Source organism: Triturus cristatus, chromosome 1_2 (assembly GCF_964204655.1).
Source record: "Triturus cristatus chromosome 1_2, aTriCri1.1, whole genome shotgun sequence".
NCBI classification, from domain to species: Eukaryota; Metazoa; Chordata; class Amphibia; order Caudata; family Salamandridae; genus Triturus; species Triturus cristatus.
The window spans coordinates 988,573,876-988,593,433 of NC_140580.1; the positions used below are offsets into that span (position 1 = coordinate 988,573,876).

Sequence of the window (19,558 nt, forward strand, 5' to 3'; positions counted from 1 at the left end):
GACGAGCCAAGCTAATGGAATTACTTGAGTAAGTCTGTGTCATGAAAACAGGGAGATAAAATATGGAGGAGTTTATGTACAAGCCGTCACTTTTTTGACGCACTGGCGGCGCAATGGGCCCCGCGTGAGTTTCATGGCCCTGTAAATATAGGCCCCTTTCACGCATTAATCTGCGTGAAAGAGGCGTTCCATGGGTGTTGCTGTGGGTGTTCCCACGCAACATCCATGGAACTTGACGCATTCCTAGATGTACAACATTTTGTAAAACTGGGAATGTGTCAGAATCCTGCGCCTCCCAAGGGAAGGCAAAGGAATGGCGCAACAAGGAGAAATACTTTTATTTCTCCTCGTTTTTCCTCTTTCTATGTTTGCTGCATTCTTCAGCACGCATAGAATAAGAAAAATGCCATTAATGAGAGTTTTTGTGCAGGAACACGTCCCTGCAGCGCAGGCACCCTTGCAAAACGACACAAGCACCCTTGAAAATGATGCAAGGATGTCTGCGCTGGCGCATGGCAGCCAACTGTGCGCGGTGCAACTAAATGGCTTGCGGCACCGCACTGCGTCTACCTTGTGCAGTGAGCTTTGACTATATTGCGCTTGTTAACACCAAAGAGTTTATTAAACCTTACGCCAAATCATTCTTTCATCTGGTATAGGATAAACAGAACAATAAAATGGCACGTAATACTTAAAAAAAAGCGAATTTCATAAAACTATCAGAATAATATGAAGGTATTAAAAACTATACACTGTAAAGGGCCTCGTGCTGCCTGCTTTTGCCAACATATGACAAAGTTGTCATCAAAACGTTTGTAACCGATTTCCCTACAATCCATAAAATCAATCATTCCTCTAGAACAAACAGAGCAGTAAAATGAGGAATAATGCTTAAAGGTCAAACATCATAAAATAATCACGATATTAAGATAGTGGTAAAAACGAAGAAGGTGCGCCTTTAACTGTAATACAACTTGACCCTCTGGTGCCTGCACCAACTACCAAGCTGCTATCCCGGAAATCTGGAAGTTTTTTTTTCTTCTAAATGGCCTGTAGGAATTTTTCATAAGGACAGAGGGGCATATTAGCAAGACCGGCACATCTAACCTGGGCTTCTATTGAAATTCTATAACGCATATTAGCAAGCCCATTATCGCCGTTTTAGCGGCGGTTTCCTGCCGCTAAAACAGCGATAATTTTATCACCGGTCTTGCTAATATGGCCCACAGTTCGGAAAGGATCTTAGTATTCAAACGGTGTAATACCGCAGGTGCTTTAGGGGCATATTATCAAGAAACGGCGTTAAAATGATCGCCGCTTTAGCGGCAGAAAACTGCCGCTAAAGCGGCGATAATGGGCTTGATAATATGCCCTTGAAAATTCCCATAGAAGCCCATGTTCTGGTGTCAACATGGGCTTCTATTGGAATTCTCTGTGGCATATTATCAAGCCCATTATTGCCGCTTTAGCTAGCAGCAGTTTTCTGCCGCTATAGCGGCGATAATGTTAACGCTGTGCTTGATAATATGCCCCTAAGTTTTTAGAGAGCAGATTTTTGATTCATGTAAATGTAAAATTTCAGTTAAACACTCGGGCAGCAGCATAAAAGATGAATAAAAAATCCCTGTCTATAGGAGCACGGCCAGCAACCGAAGGAGGAAAGCGAAACCGAGGAGGAAGACAGTCTTTGCTCTTTGATTGGAAACAGCAAACATCTCCGTCTCACAATTAATAACCTCATAGAGCTGCTGATATTTGCTTGCAGATAATATTGCCGAAGCAGAGACTTATAGAATCCAAAAGTAAAGATGCAAACTTATGTATAGCGAACTACTCCATATCCTCTGCCCGGCTTAATATTAATTCCTGACCATTCAAAGATGACTTGAGGAACCATCTTCTCGGATGGTTATGCCACGTATCACTCATTTCTAGGGATTACATTGCTTTGTTTAAATAGCTCGCCCAGGGATTAGTGGGAGCACTTTACTCCCCAACCAGAAATGAACTAATGATCAATTTATTAAAGCAAGTTCTTGCCTGAAAGGCTGATTTTTGAAAATATTGTCATCTGGTGTTTAGGGCAAAAGGCTGAACACCAGATGACAATATTTAAAATAAAAAAAATCAGCTTTGCAGGCAAGAACTTGCTTTAATAAGCCAAACTCTAGGCGGACCTGGGCCCCAGAAGAGCTACTAGGGAGCCAGAGTAGATTCCTGTAAACTTTGCATTGGATCTGATCTAAGGTGGAGGCTAGCCTGCCAGGAAAACCCATGATGAGCATAGATTAAAGCTGGCGGGAGTTTGCCACAGTTAAAAAGGAGAAGCTGATGGGCTATGAAGCTTAGCTTGTAGCCTCCACAAGGTATAAGCAAGCGTATTAATTTATTATGGGACTTTTACTACACAGGGTACAATCAAGGGTGAACAGAGGCAACTGTGATAGCAGCTTCAACAGGGGTACCACTGGACAGTTAAAATAGTTCTTAATGACCCTTCGTAACTTCATTCTGAGCTTCGCAGGTCACAACAGAGGCCGGCGCTGAAAAAGTACGCTGCAAGAAAGAAGTTAATATGCGGCAGCTGTGGAATGCAGACCAAGGAGTGGCATTGGAACCAAGCATGATGAGAGAAAGGAAAGTGCAAAACCAATTCAAAGAAAACATGCATTGGCAAAGCTAATAGGTTTGGCATTGGCTGCAAGACTTTTGGCTTCGCCAATGCTTGCTTTGTTTTGTCATGATTTTTTGTAAAACTTTATTTTAGGGGTGCTGCCGGGCCCTAACTGATATTTTCAGAAAATGGCTAAAAGCTAAAATATTTTGGGCTTAAATAGTACCCATTGCCATAGGAGTCCCTGGCACTGAAGGGAACGGCCATGTGTGCGGATGTGCCCCTTGTGAAAGAGCAGAATGCTGCCACTTTCAGTGAAGTTAGCCAATGACTGAAGTGGGCTGACCCATTGCTCCATGCTTTATCCTGAAGTGGGAGTAATAACAATGCGAATGATGACACAACAACAGACAAATGGATCAAAAGGGCTGGCTGAAAACCCCTATAAGTAAGCATAGTTTATATATAATTTTAGTAAAATCAAAAGTTCTTCGATAATGCCAGAACTAAGAAATAAGTAAGAAGCAAATTAAAGAATAGTGCGAAAGATAAAAAAAAAGAATGATGCAGAGATGGAAGGAAAGTAAGCAAGCAGGATGGAAAGAAAGCAGAATGCAATGAAGATAAGATGGAAAGGCGAAAAAAGAAATAAAGATTGAAAGAGGGAAGGAAGCAAACTTCAACCAGGAGAACAATTCCAATGGACCAACCTAAACTGGTCAGTATTGCAGGAGTTACTTACTCACATATTGCTCTATGGTTCAAAGTGGAGGCTGGCTGGTCCCATGGGCGGAATAATGACTGCACAGATACATCAGCATTTGCTATACAGCAGGGGGGTGCAACATAGCTTCAGGATGGCTGGATCTATGCCACGTTTTCAGGATAACCAGTAAGTTTCTCTTAAAGGCACTTTCTATAAGGGTATCTTACATGAAAGCCCTGCCAATCAAACCTGGCTCCGACCCGCAGAACCTATATTGTTGGACAACCATCCTATAAAGGATGTAGATCAGGATGTAGTAACAATGTGAATTTGTTTGCCACAGATGGAAAATAATAAGACTGGGTTGCTGTCTGGTACTGAGTGACTTAATATTTAACATAGTTATAAATGTTTGCTGATTTGATAAGATGTAACTTCCCCGATACCGTAGCTGTTTGATTTATTTTATTTTCTTACCTTTGATTTTCTGTAATGTGATATGGGAAAAAGCTAGGTATGATGGTATTATAAGTTTTACGTTTGAAAGAAACAACGCAAAATTGAACTGAGGGGGGAAGAGTATTAAAAAACGTAGACTGATAAATTGCACCCATGCCCACTTGGAAGAACAGGACAGGCACCACCAGACAGACGGTAGCTCACGTTCGAGCTCTTCAGAGCCTTGTAGCTCAGTCGGAACATGAGCAGGGCCCCAATAAAAATGAAATCACCTCGGTTGGAAGCTTACAGAGCTGCCCATGAACTATGCAGAGCATAAACCTGAGCTCTTTGAACAGGTCAGCCAGGAGCTTTTGCGAAGCAGGGGTCACTAACGTTCTGCGGGGCCCTTCTCTTGTGTGAGCATCTTTGTTCAAAAGAAACGCGAAGTCCTGAGACTCATTCTGAAGCCTCTCCATTATATGTCGCTGCCTAGTGGTGACTGGCATTACCCGCCTCATCATGCATGTGTCACGAGAGCAGGCTAGCTTATATAATACTCTGAGCAGTGGTAGATGGGCCCTTAAAACAGAGGGGCCTGGGGGTAACATCCCTGGCTGCTTCCTAACTGTGATAGCCCTGTTGCTGGATTCCACTTCTAGATGGCATCATAATGTTTCGTGTGTAGCCCATCAGTGCTGTCACTTCCTGAATCAAGTTTATTTATTTCTGCATCTGTAATTCTCCATTTCCAGTTAGGAGTACTACAGTGGAGGTGTAAACAGCAGTGCATGTGAGACGCTCTAAGCTCATGCACTCTCTTCCAGTTTGGTTGTCATGGGCACATAAGCTACTATAGAGAGATCTTAGTACAGTCACAATAAAATCCGCAACAAGGTAATGCTTCTCTTTATTGGAGAGTTGTTCATGTTACCGTGGTGTCTTTACATGTTATACGTGTGAGCAGAGTGCTTTGTGCGATTGGGCAATGTCAGACACATGCTTTGGAAGGACTCGTAGCAGTTGCTGCCAACACCCTCATGAGGACAGCTGCTCCAGGCTCTAGGGGAGGCCTGCGGCCTCCTCATTCTGGCAGCCATTTCACACTGATTGCTGTTGGAAACCGGACTTCAACTCGTATGGTGATTACCGTGTTAGCCATTGATTAATAGTGAGTAGATTAGCACCAGGACCCTTCATAAATGTATACTTTGGTAGAGGCACTGGCTGTGTGGGGTGCTTGCTTGTTTTTCCTGCTCCTAGACTGCATGTGCGCTTGATTGCTGGTGTGTGTTGATCATGTGAGACTTTCTATCTCTCTATGTGTGTGTGTATACAGCAATGTTGCACTCCTGCGTGTGTTGATCATGTGAGACTCTCCACCTCTCTACATGTTTGAATACAGCAATGCTCTACTCCTGCATGTGCTGATCATGTGAGACGCTCCACCTCTACATGTTTGAATACGTCAATGCTGCACTCCTGTGTGTGTTGATCATGTGTGACTCTCCACCTCTTTACATGTTTGAATATGGCAATGCTCTACTCCTGCATGTGTTGATCATGTGAGACTCTCCACCGCTCTACATGTTTGGATACGGCAATGCTGCACTCCTGTGTGTGTTGATCATGTGAGACTCTCCACCGCTCTACATGTTTGGATAGGGCAATGCTGCTTCCTGTCAGAAGGTAGTGGTCAGCTGCCCACTCACGGCTGTGGTGCCTCTTTTCATTAGTGTGGTTCAGAAATGCCTGGCCTCTCTGTGGAAACGGTTTCGGTGGAAGCCAGTTTATGAGCCTAACATCCATTAACAATATTAACATTATGCGTTATAGCACATCAGTGCTTGTAATCCACTTTATACATGACGCCTGCTGTGCGTTTCCTTCTCTAGTGCTCATCATGTCAGGGAGGGGATCAGAGAGCATGCCTCCTGTTATCCACCGGATCCAGTATATTTGTAAAATGTGTTTTTCAGCATTCAGGTTATGGTAGAGAGGTCTTTTGTGGCCAAAAAAGAAATGCAGTTCTCATTCAAAGCACTGACAGCTGCTCTCAGATTATGACCAAGAACGAGAGTTTGGACAATAATGGGTTTCAAAAAGCATTCGCCGCACCCACCCGCTTAAATGCCACTTACCCGAACGAGGTCCATAGGCTGGCATCTTGTCTGATGAGTTTAAACACAGAGTCCGAGGATACAATGATTTCTGGATTATATTTTGTGCCATTGTGCAGTTATATTGCCCCATTGCTGATGTTTGGCTTTTCTTTTCATGGAACACTCCAAATAAAGTTTGGCATGCTTGTGGTTGGTGTTATTGTTGCCGATCAGTAGAGTAGAGTAGGAGAGGGCAAGGGTGGATATTAAAGTCCATTGTAGTATTTATAAGGTTTACCATATTACAGCAAAGTGGAGACATTTCCTTGATTTCCTCATTCCGAAGTGTGCAGGTCACACAACCTGATGGTAGCGTCTTAAGTGGGGACTCCTCATTACATACTGGATAGTTAGCGTACTTATGGAGCATATACACCTACTATGCACAAATCATCATTAATTCTTTCACGAAACCTCAGCCATCCCTGGAAATGTTCCTTTCCATGTTGTTGAAGCCAACCTACACCTGATTTGTCATTGCCTTGTGTTCTATTTGTGACAGATCCAGGAGAACTGAAGGTAAAGACGTCCAGCTCAGCAGGCCAGCTCACCGTGTGGAGCATTCAAGGACACCGGAGCACAGGCTGGCAGGAGGGCAGGATCACAGTGACCAGCTCAGTGGACTTTCAAGTAAGCACCAGTGTACAGGAACGTCAAATAATAGGGCAATAAATGGCGGAAGACAAGTCACAGCTCACACAACACTTAGTTACTCCACTGGTTTTCACCCGGAAACTGCGGCTGCCATAGGGTGTAAGTAGCCGAAATATCCAGTCACAACTCATGGGATAAATGAGGAATAACCTGCAGGATAGGGTTTGGTATTCCAAGTTCTGCCTTTTTTTTCATTTCTGAGAGGACTCTCAGGGTCCACCTTGTAATACCCCAGTAACTCCATCACCCTCCCCTCTCTTTACCCCACAGCAGCGTTATCCCCCATATCCGGTAACTGTTAACTCAGGGATTTGAGAGAGGGTGGCTGGCGATATTGCAACAAAATCATGGGCCTAGTAACAGTGCCCTTACACTTAAATCAATCAGGGGCGGCTCCTCCGCAATGGCGGAGGAGTATCGCCCCACTGGCTCTGAGCCAGCATGTGAAAAATAAAACAATTACCTAAATCGTTTTATTTGTCATTTTCCTTCTTCGAGCCAGCGTGTTCAGGGAGGGGCGGGCCGAGGCATTGAAGGGGGGAGTAGGAGGAGTGCTATGTGCACTCTTTAAGTGAGCATATGTGTTTGGCCGGCCGTCTCAGGCCAGCCAAACACACATGCACACTTAGGTTTCTCCAGCCCAGCTGTTCAATGTAGCCGGGCTGGAGAAACCCCACAGACTCCCTGGTCCGAGCAGAGCGTCTTTTCAGCCCGCTGAGAACAATCTCTGCACTGGTCTCATAGCATGAGGGCAGCGTGGGGATTGCACAGGAAGTCTGTCCCAGTGTATTCTGGGAGCCTGGGATTAGGAAGAGAAAACGGAGGCGGCCGCAAGTCCAAGTAAGTGTATTTAAAAAACAAAATGTATTATTAAACCCTCCCACCCCCACACACTACCCCTCCCATGCTCACCCACCCACCACCTCTTCATTATGTCAGCCGCCACTGAAATTAATAGGTCCTTAAGGGCTTGTTTTAGCTTGATTATGAATAGTGGCCTTGCCATTGGCCCTGCCAATAATTAGTGTCATGACAGAAGCCATAACAGGGATCCTCACATAAAGCACTTTTACTGGGTAGTGTAGGGTACCTAACCTGTGCTTCGAAGGTGATGTGCTTTAACAAACATCATAAAGCCGATCGGAAATTCACTTGGACTCTGGACAAGCGACCTTTGACCGAGGTGGTTTCATACAAATACCTAGGCTACCAAATTGTTCGCAAACTCACCTTCAAGATTCATCTGTCCCAAGGTCATACAAAATCCAAACAGCTGCAGTTTGCCTTCAAAATTTTAAAAAACAAGCTTGCAGGTGGCTCCACTGGCCACCTACTAAAGGTTATAGCAGCAAAATTCCTGCCCTCTATCTCATATGGCACAGAAATCTTGAATGGCAAGGATGCTACAGGCTTGAACCTGGAACAATCAATTCTTTTTAAGAAACTGTTTGCAATCCCCCGCCACATTTCGCAAGCCCAAATCCGACTTGAGTATGGTCTAAGAAACCAGATCCCCGACAAACAAGGCACACTAGTCAAATACTACTGGAGGATGCGGGACGCAGAGGAAAACACACTCGCACACTATTGTTGGGCAGAAATTGAAAAGCAAGCCAGCCTCAAAAATTCAATCTTCGAAGCTCTGAAGGCCTCGCTCTCAGCACTGAAGTTAGAGGAGGCATGGCTTACAGCTCCTACCTACTCCGGCTTTAAATCACTGGTCAACAATGCCATAAAACGGCATTCTTTATTATTAGACAAAACTGCCCTAGCAAAAAACAAACACGCCTGGGCCGTGATACAGTCATACCAGAGGTTGCAACCCCAATCCTATCTGCTAGATCACTTTCCACATCAGAAAAAACACTTTTTCACTTTATTAAGGCTTGGGTCATACCCATCAAAGGACCTGACCCCAAAATGGAAATACGTATGGCAATCAAAGGAATGCCGCCTGTGTGGAGCATGGAATGAGTCCTTACTGCACCTACTATGTATCTGCCTTGCTTTGACAGAAACGCGCAAAATGGGCCTTCAGGAGCTCTTCAGGAAGGAACAAATAAGAACTTGTAGAGCAGCAGTGATTCACTGTCTCACGGGCTCATCTATCCCACTGTCCTGCAGAGCCATTAACTTCCTAAAAAACGCAGCAAGAGAACTGGCCAGTGCAGAACCTGTTAACCAACTCATGCAGCGTTAGAACGTCTGGCTCCGAAATCACCCGATAACTCTGCTTAAATGTAAATACATGTAAAAAAAAAAAATTATATATACTCCGCCTTTTTATATCTTTTACAAAAACAATTACAATGTATATCCTCGTAAGTTTTATTCACGGTGGTTTTTCCATTCTTTTATGGTTTTTTAATGAAATCAAATAAAAGTATATTTGACACCTGTGCTTCGACAAATACCTACAAACTCAGGCAAGCGGGCCATTTAATTTAAATAGCAGCATGATTGAAAACATGTGAACAATCAAATCCCCAAATTGTACATCCTTCTTTTAGTTTAGCTAGGCTGTTTTTTCACCAATCCTGTGGTACTGGATACTGGAATTATCTGGCAGTGAAGGACCACATTATGTGGCCTGTTGACTAACTTATTTAGCAAGAAAAGGTAAATAATGAAACATTATATTGCACATTGTCTGGCAGTAACAGCTTACGCCCTTGCCATTTTAATATACATTGATGGAAAACTATTTTAAACACTAAGCAAAACACAAAGGGGCATATTTACAAGCCCCTATCGCCACCAAAAAGTCACTTTTTTTGATGTTGTGGTGGCGATAGGGGCTTCACCTTATTCACAAGGCGGTGTTTAGCCACTTAATGTGGCTCACTGCACCTTGTGAATAAGGCACCCTTTCATGCTATACTTAACTTGAAATGGGCAGGCAATGGGTGTTGTGGTGGGCGTTCCACAGCAACACCCATTGATTTTGACGCTGCCCCAAATTTAAAAGGGTGGTGTAAATATGGGGCAGTGCCAAAATTAAGACCAGGGAAAACCTGGTCTTACCCTGGTGCAACAAGGAGAAATGTTTAATTTATGCTCGTTTTTGCTGTTTCCATGTGTCTGCATTGTGCAGGACACATAGAAACAGCAAAACGCCATCAATTGTTGTTATGCAGGAAGGTGTCTCTTCCTGCACATAAACAATCATTAAAAAAAGAAGGTTTGAAACTTCTACATATGCTGCATTAAGCAGCACATGTAGAAGTTTCAAAAAGCTATTTCAGATTGTTTATGTGCAGGAAGGAACAACAATCATTCCCTTCAACGCAGGTACCCTTGCACTAAGGTGCAAGGGTGCATGCGTTGGAGCTAGTCAGCTAAATTAGCACCAGTGCAGGGGGAAACGCGAGGCTGCACCGTATTCCTGTAAATACGGTGCAGCCCTGTGTTTCAGAAGTGGCGGAATGCTGCGTTAAGCCAAGGAAGCTAAAGCTGCGCTTTGCCACATCCTTGTAAATATACCCCAAAGTTTTTTTAGAAATAAAATTCTCCACATTCACCAGACCCTACTGAAAATGTTATTCACCAACAATAATGGTTTTGTCTTAAATGGGAGTACAGGAACACCATTTTATGAACATTGTCCTGTCTAATTCCCAGTGTAAAATTTTTTTTTTAGACAACATAACACACTGCAATCAGCAGAAAACACATCGTACATTACTCATAATAAAATGTGAGGTCTTTTTTTCTGTGTGTCCCAGTATGTTTTTAGAACCATCTCCAGTTATAGGCATACTTTGTGTTCACAACTAAAGACGGGTTGGAAAGGACAGTTTAAAATGGCACTGCAGGCTGCAATAGGCTGCCTGAGATATGTTTTAAAGTGCAACTTTAGTGACTTTAGTGGGTGGCACAATGAGTGCTGTAGGCCCACTGGTAGCATTTAATTTACAGTCCCTGGATACATGTAGTACGATATACAAGGGACTTATAAATAAATTAAATGTGCCAATCAAGCGTAGACCAGTTTTGCCATGTTTTAGGGCGCTAGCACTAGTACTTTATCAATGGTTGGTAGTGGAAATGTGCACAGAGTCCTAATGGCAACAAAAACGAATTCAGAAAACAGGAGGAGCGAAGGCAAAAGGTTTGGAGGAATACCACACCAAGGATGCCAGGCCTAACTATAAGCAGAGGTGTATTCTGTAACAAATTGAATTTTGAGAAACCACTATTTTTGTGTACACGTAATTCAAGCCTAAGAGGCTTATTGGTACATTCGAGAACCAAGACAACAGGGACGGCTGGTATTCATGGTTGTTCGGAGAAGTACCCTGCCAGTTATGGAAGGAGAAGATGAATGGCAGGAGCAGGTCAGCACTGCTGCCTGCATCGGAGCATGATATTTAAATCAAGACTTTTTGGGGAGATGAGTGAAAGTGCACATGTGCCCGGCTGGGTGACATAATATTTGTCATTGATGCTCAGAGTAGGATACTTGCTCATCAGTGGGGCGTGGTTATATTTCAGTATCCTTTTGCACTAGGGTGCTGAATTATGTGGCTCAGGGTGGAGTCAGGATATTATTCTTTAGTTAAGGGAATAGGGCGGTCATGGAAACAATTGGCTTGTGGAAACACCCACTTTACGTTTTTCTTTCAGACAGGCTGGAGGGCCTAGGGTGGAGTCTGGCAGGCAGCAGATACCCACAAAGCTAGTTCGGGTTTGATTCTCAGGCTGTGTACGGGTTTTCAAAGATTTTCATACTTGGAGTGGTGCTAGGCCCATGTTCAGGCGCGTTGCGTCCATTGGGGCGTTGCCCCTCCGCCCCCGCACTTGCCCGCGCCTGCAGCTCCCTCCTCGGTGTCTCTGAACTTAGTTTACTTAAGTTCAGAGACGCCGAGGGTGGGGAGAACTGACAATGCATGTCAGTCAGCATGACGTCGGACCGTGGGCGGTCCGGCGTCATGTTGACTGACATGCATTGTCAGACAAGCCAGGGAAAGCCAGCACTGCAGCACAAGTGCGCATGAGTGGGCATGGAGAGTAATTTTTAGTCCGTGCCCAGTCATGCGTACTTGTGTTTTTACTGCCTTGCGCATGCCCATTAGGAGCCCCTCGGTCTCCTAATGGGCAGGCGGCGGGCGTAGCGTAATCTGTGCCCTCAGCCAATCCTGGCGCTGCAGCAGCGCCAGGATTGGCTGCGGGGTTGCCACTCCAGTGCTGACGTGGTGTTCTGGTTTGAAGGGGGCAGAGGCGCCAAAGCGGACCAGGAGCAGAGGCGGTCAGGTAAGTTTTTGTTTTAATTTTATTCAGTTCTCCCGCTGCTGGTGGTAGGGTTGGGGTGGTGTTTAGGGTTAGGTGGTAGGGTTGGGGTGGTGTTTAGGGTTTAAATTTGCTAGGGTTCCCGGAGTCTAGGGCTCAGGGCCCGATTCAGGTTCGTGCATAATGGTGTTGGGAAGGTTTTAGGGTGGTTTTGCAAAATTCCATCCAGATTTGGCTGAGTTGGGGTTGGGAAGGTTTGGCTGGATTTTATGCAGATTTGGCTGGGTTGGTGTTGGGAAGGTTTTAGGGTGGTTTGTCAAAATTCCATCCAGATTTGGCAGATTTTGGGGTGTTTTGTGGGTTTGCGGGGGGCTTGTGTTTGGGTGAAAATTGGTGAGATTCTCGGGAATGGCTGGAACTAGTGTTCCAGTGAGTTTGAAGATGATCGAAGTAGTGGAAGTGCGAAAAAAGAGCATTTTTTGTGAAGGCCCGGATTGCAATGTTATCCAATGGGCGGTGTTGGGGTGCATGGAGAAGTGTTTTTTAGGGGGGTCCAGTAGATCGACAGGAACGGGGCTGCTGTGAGTGGTAGGGAGGTGGAATTGATGGGTGTGCAGGAAGTTTGGGAGGAATCGATCGATGGGAAGGGTGTTTTTTGGCAAAGTCGAGGAAGGGAAAGAGCTGCCATAGGAGCCCATTTTAAACGTGAGTTTTGCATATTTTTGGGGTTCGATTGTAGGGTGTTGCAGGTGGTTCCAAGTGGATTTGCTTAGCTGGGATCAGAGTTGGGAAGGTCTAATTTTGATTGCAAGTGTTTTGAAGAAAATCCATGGAGGGGAAGGTGTGTTTTGGGCCTAGTTTCAGAGTGCGTTTTGACGCGACTTTAGGCCTTTGGGAGCTGGCGGTAATGCACATGTTTGGGATGTTAATTTAGGGTGTTCTTGGTTTTTGGGAATGGGTTTAGGGGTGTGGGAGCAATTGTGGGAAGGTCTAGTTTGTGTGAAAAAGAGCAGTTTGGTTGTAGTTGAAGGGGAAAGGGAAATTTGGCCCTGTTTTCTAGGTGTATTTTGTGCCATTGGCGAAGATTGCCTGTACTGGGTAATTGCAGGTGTGCGGGATACGAATAAGCTAGAGCGATAGAAATAAACAGATAGCGGTTGGAGAGAGAGAGGTGAGGAGAGGTAGAGGCGAGGATAAACGGAAGCGTGTGCACCACACCAGGCTTGGCAGCTTTATCTCCCACCTTTGCGCCGAAGTGGTAAGCTAGCGTCCAGGTTATGTTACGGGGCACTCCTCCAGCCCTTGTAAGCCCCGCCATTTTCAAATGTCACCAGCCGCCCCTGCCCATGTTACATGCTGCCTGCTCCTTCATTGGACTTCGGGTTTATCAATAAAATGAGCAGCGTTTCTGTCTTGGCCGAACTTTAGAAGCTGCAGCCTTGCTAACTTAAGCAGCCCGCTTGCTGCAGGATCATACGTGGTGCTCCGACAGGGCCTCCCTGCTCTTCATGTCAATATCTCTGCTGCCCAGGACCGCGCTGTTTTAGCCACTGCTTTCATTTTTCAAATTCGCTCCACTGCCCCAGTCTGGGTGAGCTCCGTCCGAGGGAGAAAGTCCCCTGGGTCAACCCAGGGCTTTAAGTGGGCCTCTATCGGGCTCTGTTTTGCGCCCTGGCACAGGGGGTCCGTTTTTTTCCAGACTGCAGTAACAGCAGGCACGTGGTTGTGCACGTGCTCACTTCTCACTAGTGGAGAAGTTACGGCATGACGTCATGCCGGGTGAGCGTTGTAGGGGAAGGGAAATCCTTTAAAGAGAGTCATTTTCTCCATGGATTTCCCTTCTCTTTTTGAAACTCAGGAGCAGCCAACATTGTCGTGGCATCACCAGGGCTTTAAGTGGAAGCTTTTACAATATTATAAATAAGCTATAGTTGCTGCTTATTTATCTTATGCAACTAACAACCATTGACAAAGCCAATTGTTGTAGGTATGATGTTACTTGTTGTATCATATATCTGGATGCAATGACAGAAACAGCAAAATACAAGTCGGGCAGCACACTATGCTAAGCACAGATTTTTAGCTTACGTGTTTTAAGCCACGCCCTAATTACATTGGCCACGCCCCTTTGAGAGACACCCACCCCCCTCCAGGTTTTTAATCCCACTTTAAGCCCTGGCCACACCACCACTGCCCATCGACTCAGTCAATGCCAAGGCTTTGCTCCCCAGTGACGAAGAGTGTAGCTCTGCTCTTAAGCATCAGGGCACACAAGGAGCGGGCCAGATGCAACACATTTCTGGTGTCCCCACCCGCACACTCCTTAACTTTAAGCGTAGCTTAAAACTGACTGTATATCATGAGAGTGCTTTTGCCCGTATGACATGAAGCTCGCTATCTGGCAGCTTTGGAAACAAATTGCTCAAAGGACCAGCTAGAAAGATATATTATAACTCCCTCCTAGTGAGGGTCATTCAGATGATGGATGTAGATCTCTGTGGGATCCAACTTTGGCATGTTAGAATCCCAGTAAAGTAGCCGGGCAGGCTAACACTCCTGGTGAAGCAGGGGGTGTTGTGAACCCCTCCACGCTTAGGCTGCTACAACTGGGGTGGTGTTCTTTATGGGCCTCTTCTGTCTGCAACCTGTCAGTCAAAACCTCATAATTAATGCTATGAAGGTCTACAGTCTCAATACAAGAGCTAGCAGGAGGATGAATGAGTGGGTAGCTGGATGAGTGAGTGAAAGGGTGAGTGAATGGACTGGTGCATGGACATGTGACAGAATGTCAGAGTAAAGGGATGGATGGAGGAGTGAGTGAATGGATAGATGGATGGACGGGTGAAAGGATAGCAGCGTAAAGGGATGGATGGATAGGTGGATGGACAAGTGAGTGAATGGCAGAGTAAAGGGATGAATAGGTGGACGCACAAGTGGAAAGATGGCATAGTAGAGGGATGGATGAGTGGGTAAAAGGAGGATTTAATGGATGGATGAGAGTGAATCGATGGCAGGATAGATGGATGACAGAGTGGGTGGATGGATCGATGGGTGGCACAGTGGATGGAAGGAGTGGGGAAAGTTTGGATGAAAGAATGAATGGATGAACAGACAGTAACGGTGAACCAGATTGAAGGGTGAAAGGATGAATGGAAAGATGCTTGGGTGGAAGAGACAATGGTGCTTTTCTACTCAGGTTTGAATAGACTAGATTCAGTTGCTTGGCACAATCAGATCTTTAATTCAAAGTTTTTATTTTTTTATTTTCTGGCTACTCCCTTGTCCTGAAGCAATATGTATTGCCTATGTTTCACTGCCAACAATTGCCATGAAATAGGTTAGTGGATAAATACTTCTGCTGAAGAGACCTCTTTAATCCTCTGTTTACAGACCTGTCACTTGCTTCCTTGTCTGTTCTCTCACTTCCATGGCCCGTCGCTTCCATCTCCATCTCCGTCACCTCCTTCTCCGTCTTAGTCTATTTTGTGCCTTTATTGTCCCCCCTGTCTTCTCAACCTACTTTGCTTTTTCCCTACTTACTCAGCCTCCTTTCTTCTGTACATTGTCCTGCTTATCTTCCATGATCCATCCCTCACATCTTGTCTTCTGACTCCCCTCCCTTGTTCCCTCACGCCATTTCCTGTCATTGGCTTCTTCATCACCTCTCCACCTTCCTCATCTCCTCTTTTCCTGCCATCCCCTTTTCATGGGGCTGGGTTCTGACAGCACATTTGAGAAGGAGAACTGCTGCTAACAATATATGTACAGTGGCTGTTTACTCCATTCAGCGCCAAGATGCTCCTTGGAGTGATAGTTGCGCTATACAAGTATGCTTTTACATTACATTACATTACTCATTTTAACCATTTGGGTTTCCATGATCAGCCTCTTTCACCCATTGCCTGAGACCTTTTCAATCACATCTTGTCTCAGCCTAGTGGAATATTTATCTCTTGTCTAATGCTGTTTGGATGTATCCTTCCACCTCCCACACGTGCTTGTATTGACCTGCATGAGGGGCTACTTTACAACTATTGTTCTCTATGTCTGCTTCTGCTACTCCCTCCTGTGTGCCTCACTTTAATAAACTATCATTGACTACATTAGCACATTAAACCACACCACCTGGATTTGCAATTGCTTGCTTTCCTTATTTTCCATTTCCCATCCTTGTTATCTCTCCAAAGCATGCATCCACTTTATTTGTTTCACATCTTTCAATGCCTCTTCCTTCATCCTTACATGTCGCCGCTCTTCTGTCTGAGCTCCTCTGCCTTCTTTGTTTTCTCTCCACATTCTTTGTCTGCTCTCTTCCTTCCTTTCACTTTCCCTTGCTGTTCTACCGTGCACAGTACTTCCATTCATTCCATAGCTCTGCTTTCCTCATTTCCTCGAATCCTTGTATCCAGGCTGCCGTATAATTCTTTGCACTCTGTTCCTCATTTCCTCTCTTCTGTCCACTTCTCCTCCTTCCCATCTTTGACTACCCTCCACCTTCTTTTTCTCTTTGGCTCCTTTACCAAGTGATTGAATGAAAGCTGAAGCGAATCATGTATATGTGGATGTCTGAGTGCTTGGTTGGGGTCGTAGGGCTTTTTTAAAAAAAACAGGCCTTTAGGCATTTAGACTAGCAAACTTATTGTTTGTTTCTAATAGGGTTTCCTAAAATATATGCTTTAAAATGCACTATTTGACCCCATTTGTTTACAAATTTTATTGCAGTGAGAATCTCTCAACAAGTTGGATGGCCAGATGGCTCCATGTAACTAGGATTCCAATTTTCCATTCCTGAACTGTGCTTTTGCGTATCTTTGTTATCAGGCATATTGGTCCAATTAGCTCAAATACAATGAACCAAGACTACAACTACAAATGTAATGATATGTAAAAACAAAGTCCGTGAATTGAAATGTGGTGTCCCGGTGACATGGAGCCATCTTGTCACCCTACCTGCACATATTTCATGTCAGGCTCGCTTGCATTAGTATTCAACTTCGTTCTCAACTTTGCGCTCACCACTATTAAAATCCACCAGCCGCCACTGCAAGACAAACAAAAATGGTATCCAGAGAAATCTGTGTGATGTCCCGGGAGTCACGGGCCATTATTCATGCTGACAATGTTCAGTGTGCTCCTTCAATACTCAGACCAAAAGCATAGATTTGGGCCTGAGAAAATTCTGGAAACAAAGACACAACACTAACTGTAACTCTACTAATGTAAATGCCCAAGTAAAATGTCCACTACAAATGGATCTACTAGCGCAGCACTATTGGCATGAGCTCCTTTAAAAAAAGAAAAAAAAAAGGATGAGGCAGTCTCAGGAAACAGTGGTTTTGGACCCACACAGGCTCTGCTGGCCTCCTTACACTTATTAGTGAGATTTCGGCATAGTGCCAATATCGGCAACAGTTGTCACAAAACACTTAAGTACATAAATAAACCACACAACACTGTATTGTTAGTGGAGAAATATTGCTGCAGGTTTATTAGCATAACCAATATGCAAACATGGTGGGTTATCTTACGGGCGATCCCAGGGCAGGCCAGCCCCTATGCCGCCTGCCCGTCTGATAAGCCTAAAGTCACCATGGCAATGCCAAATGGTGTATACCAAATATTGGGAGGGGCCACCCCTCCCATCCGTGGACCCCCAGTCCACTTGCTTCACACGCCCCCCCGTGAGGGGTGGGCGGAGCATACATGGCAGCCCCCGGTTGCTCAGACCCACAACCGCCTGTCGGCTAACGGGGCGCCGTCGTTCTTCCAGGGGACAACGCTAAAACATCCCTGGGTATCCTGGCTTAGCACCCTGCGGTGCTGCTGCATGATGTACCCCTTGGTATGTGCAGACCCTGGATCGCCCTGTAACTCCTCCACAGCCTAGGGAGTGGCCACCGTCACTACCAGGGCCCCCCACCAAGGTAGGCCTTTTTACTTACAACCTGCTGATTGCCGGGCTTCTCCCAGGTCCAGCCAAAACAGGTCTTAACCATTACAGGGCCGGAGGCCAGCATGCCCCATCAGGACAGGGGCCCCCATCCTTTCTAAATTCCCTGTGGATTTTTGACTGAATTGACCTGAAACCTAAAAATTAGGCGATGGTCCAATGTTGCCTTTGCCTGGCTGAAGAAAATACCTATGACAGGCCACTCCTGCCAGGAAGTGCCAATACGGGTGGAGTTAAGAGTTGACAAGCCCGCTCTATTTCCTCTTTCCTCAGTCATCTGAGTCCCGTACTAGTCGGAGTATGACCATCACCTTCCGACAGTCACCACCCTATGTGAAGCCTTGCCCTCCCAAACCTCTGCCAGCATACCAGGGAGCAGACAGGACAGCGTGACCCAGGGGGGGGGGAGACCAAGGCATAAATACCTCTCTATGTTGAATACTGGGAAGGCCAATAGTTCTCCTGCTACTTTGTAGCCCAGGTCTGTTTCCCAGGAGTTTCCCCCCAATAATATGGGCCAAATCGCCCCCGTTGGAAGGCCACTTCCACAACCTGCGTAGCTGCCAGCCAGTGCTGGAGGGCGGGAGACGTTACCCGGTACAGGTGCTCACACCAATGGTACCTGTTTCGTCGAACTCAAGTCCGGGCTACTAAGTAAGCAACCAGGCTCTGCCCTTTTATCCAAAGGTCAAACCCAAGCCCCTCCCAGTTCTGCTGCTTCACCTGCCTGTTAACACGAATCCCAGGGCAGACCACCGGCCTATAACCCAAGCTTGGCCATGCCTGAGCTAAAACACCTCTGAGCAGCCTGGCAACAGGATAACCACCAGCATTGCATTCTGAATGTTCCTGACACTGCCAAGAAACATGCGCATAACTAAAGCAACTGGCCCATGCCATAAAAGTATCAATTCAGCCTTCTATGAATGCAAAATGTGCTCTTGTGGCGATCCGTATTAGTGCTCCCTCCAAACCAGCAGCCCTACCCAGGCAACATGCACCGTCATGGCACTGGCACACTCACGCCCCAGCTGCCCTAGAGTGCCTGGTCGTGTGTAGCCACAACCTACGTTTTATCACTGACGTTATATCAGGGTATGATGACACACATCTAACTCTACTGCCGAGTGCCCGTTGCACCGTTGCAAGTATGCCTTTGCCTACTCAGCGTCTGGCTGCAAAGTTGGATGACATTGGCAGCCCAGACCCGGGTGAAAATAGCAGCTTCACAGTTTCTGGTGCTATAGACGGTACCCGTAGCCTGATGGAACAGAATGCAATTCCCTTGCTCCTGTTGAGCACGAACCCACAACCAATTGCTCGCCATGGTTCAATACCTTCCTGCTGCTAAACATTTCCTAGCAGAATGTTGACAAATCTATGTTCTGCAATGGCACTACTTCGCAGCCTACACCATTCTGCCAGTGCCGAAAAGACCTTTGTCATGCTGCCTGGCCTAATCAATCTTGCCCTGTTCTAGAAGCGCCCGCTTCAGCCCTAGAGCAAACAATTCGCCAGTAACCCCAAACTGGCCCTGATGCGAGCCAAACCATGCCAAGGCACACAAGTGAGTGTAATAACTAATAGCAGGTCTAACAGCGTCAACGGGCATCCTCAGCTTACAATAGGATTGATGGCGTAAGGGTATCCAGTGAGAATAAAGATGACAGCTTCCCATCTGACCAACCGTGGTGGGAACCCCTCCTGCATATTCTAGTACAAATGGTCCCAGTTCAGCTGTCACTGCCTGATGTACGTGACCTAGGTACATGGTCCCCTTGAATGGCGGCATGCCATTGAGACCA

General features: G+C 45.8%; 1 protein-coding gene across 1 annotated transcript in view; it reads left to right on the forward strand.

The window, feature by feature from the left end:
* MAMDC4 (MAM domain containing 4) overlaps nt 1-19,558 on the forward strand; it is a 394,635-nt gene that overhangs the window by 362,453 nt on the left and 12,624 nt on the right. The window contains exon 26 of the mRNA XM_085611032.1: nt 6,423-6,550. Coding sequence (XP_085467158.1) covers nt 6,423-6,550 — 128 coding nt within the window. The remainder of the gene's footprint in view (nt 1-6,422; nt 6,551-19,558) is intronic.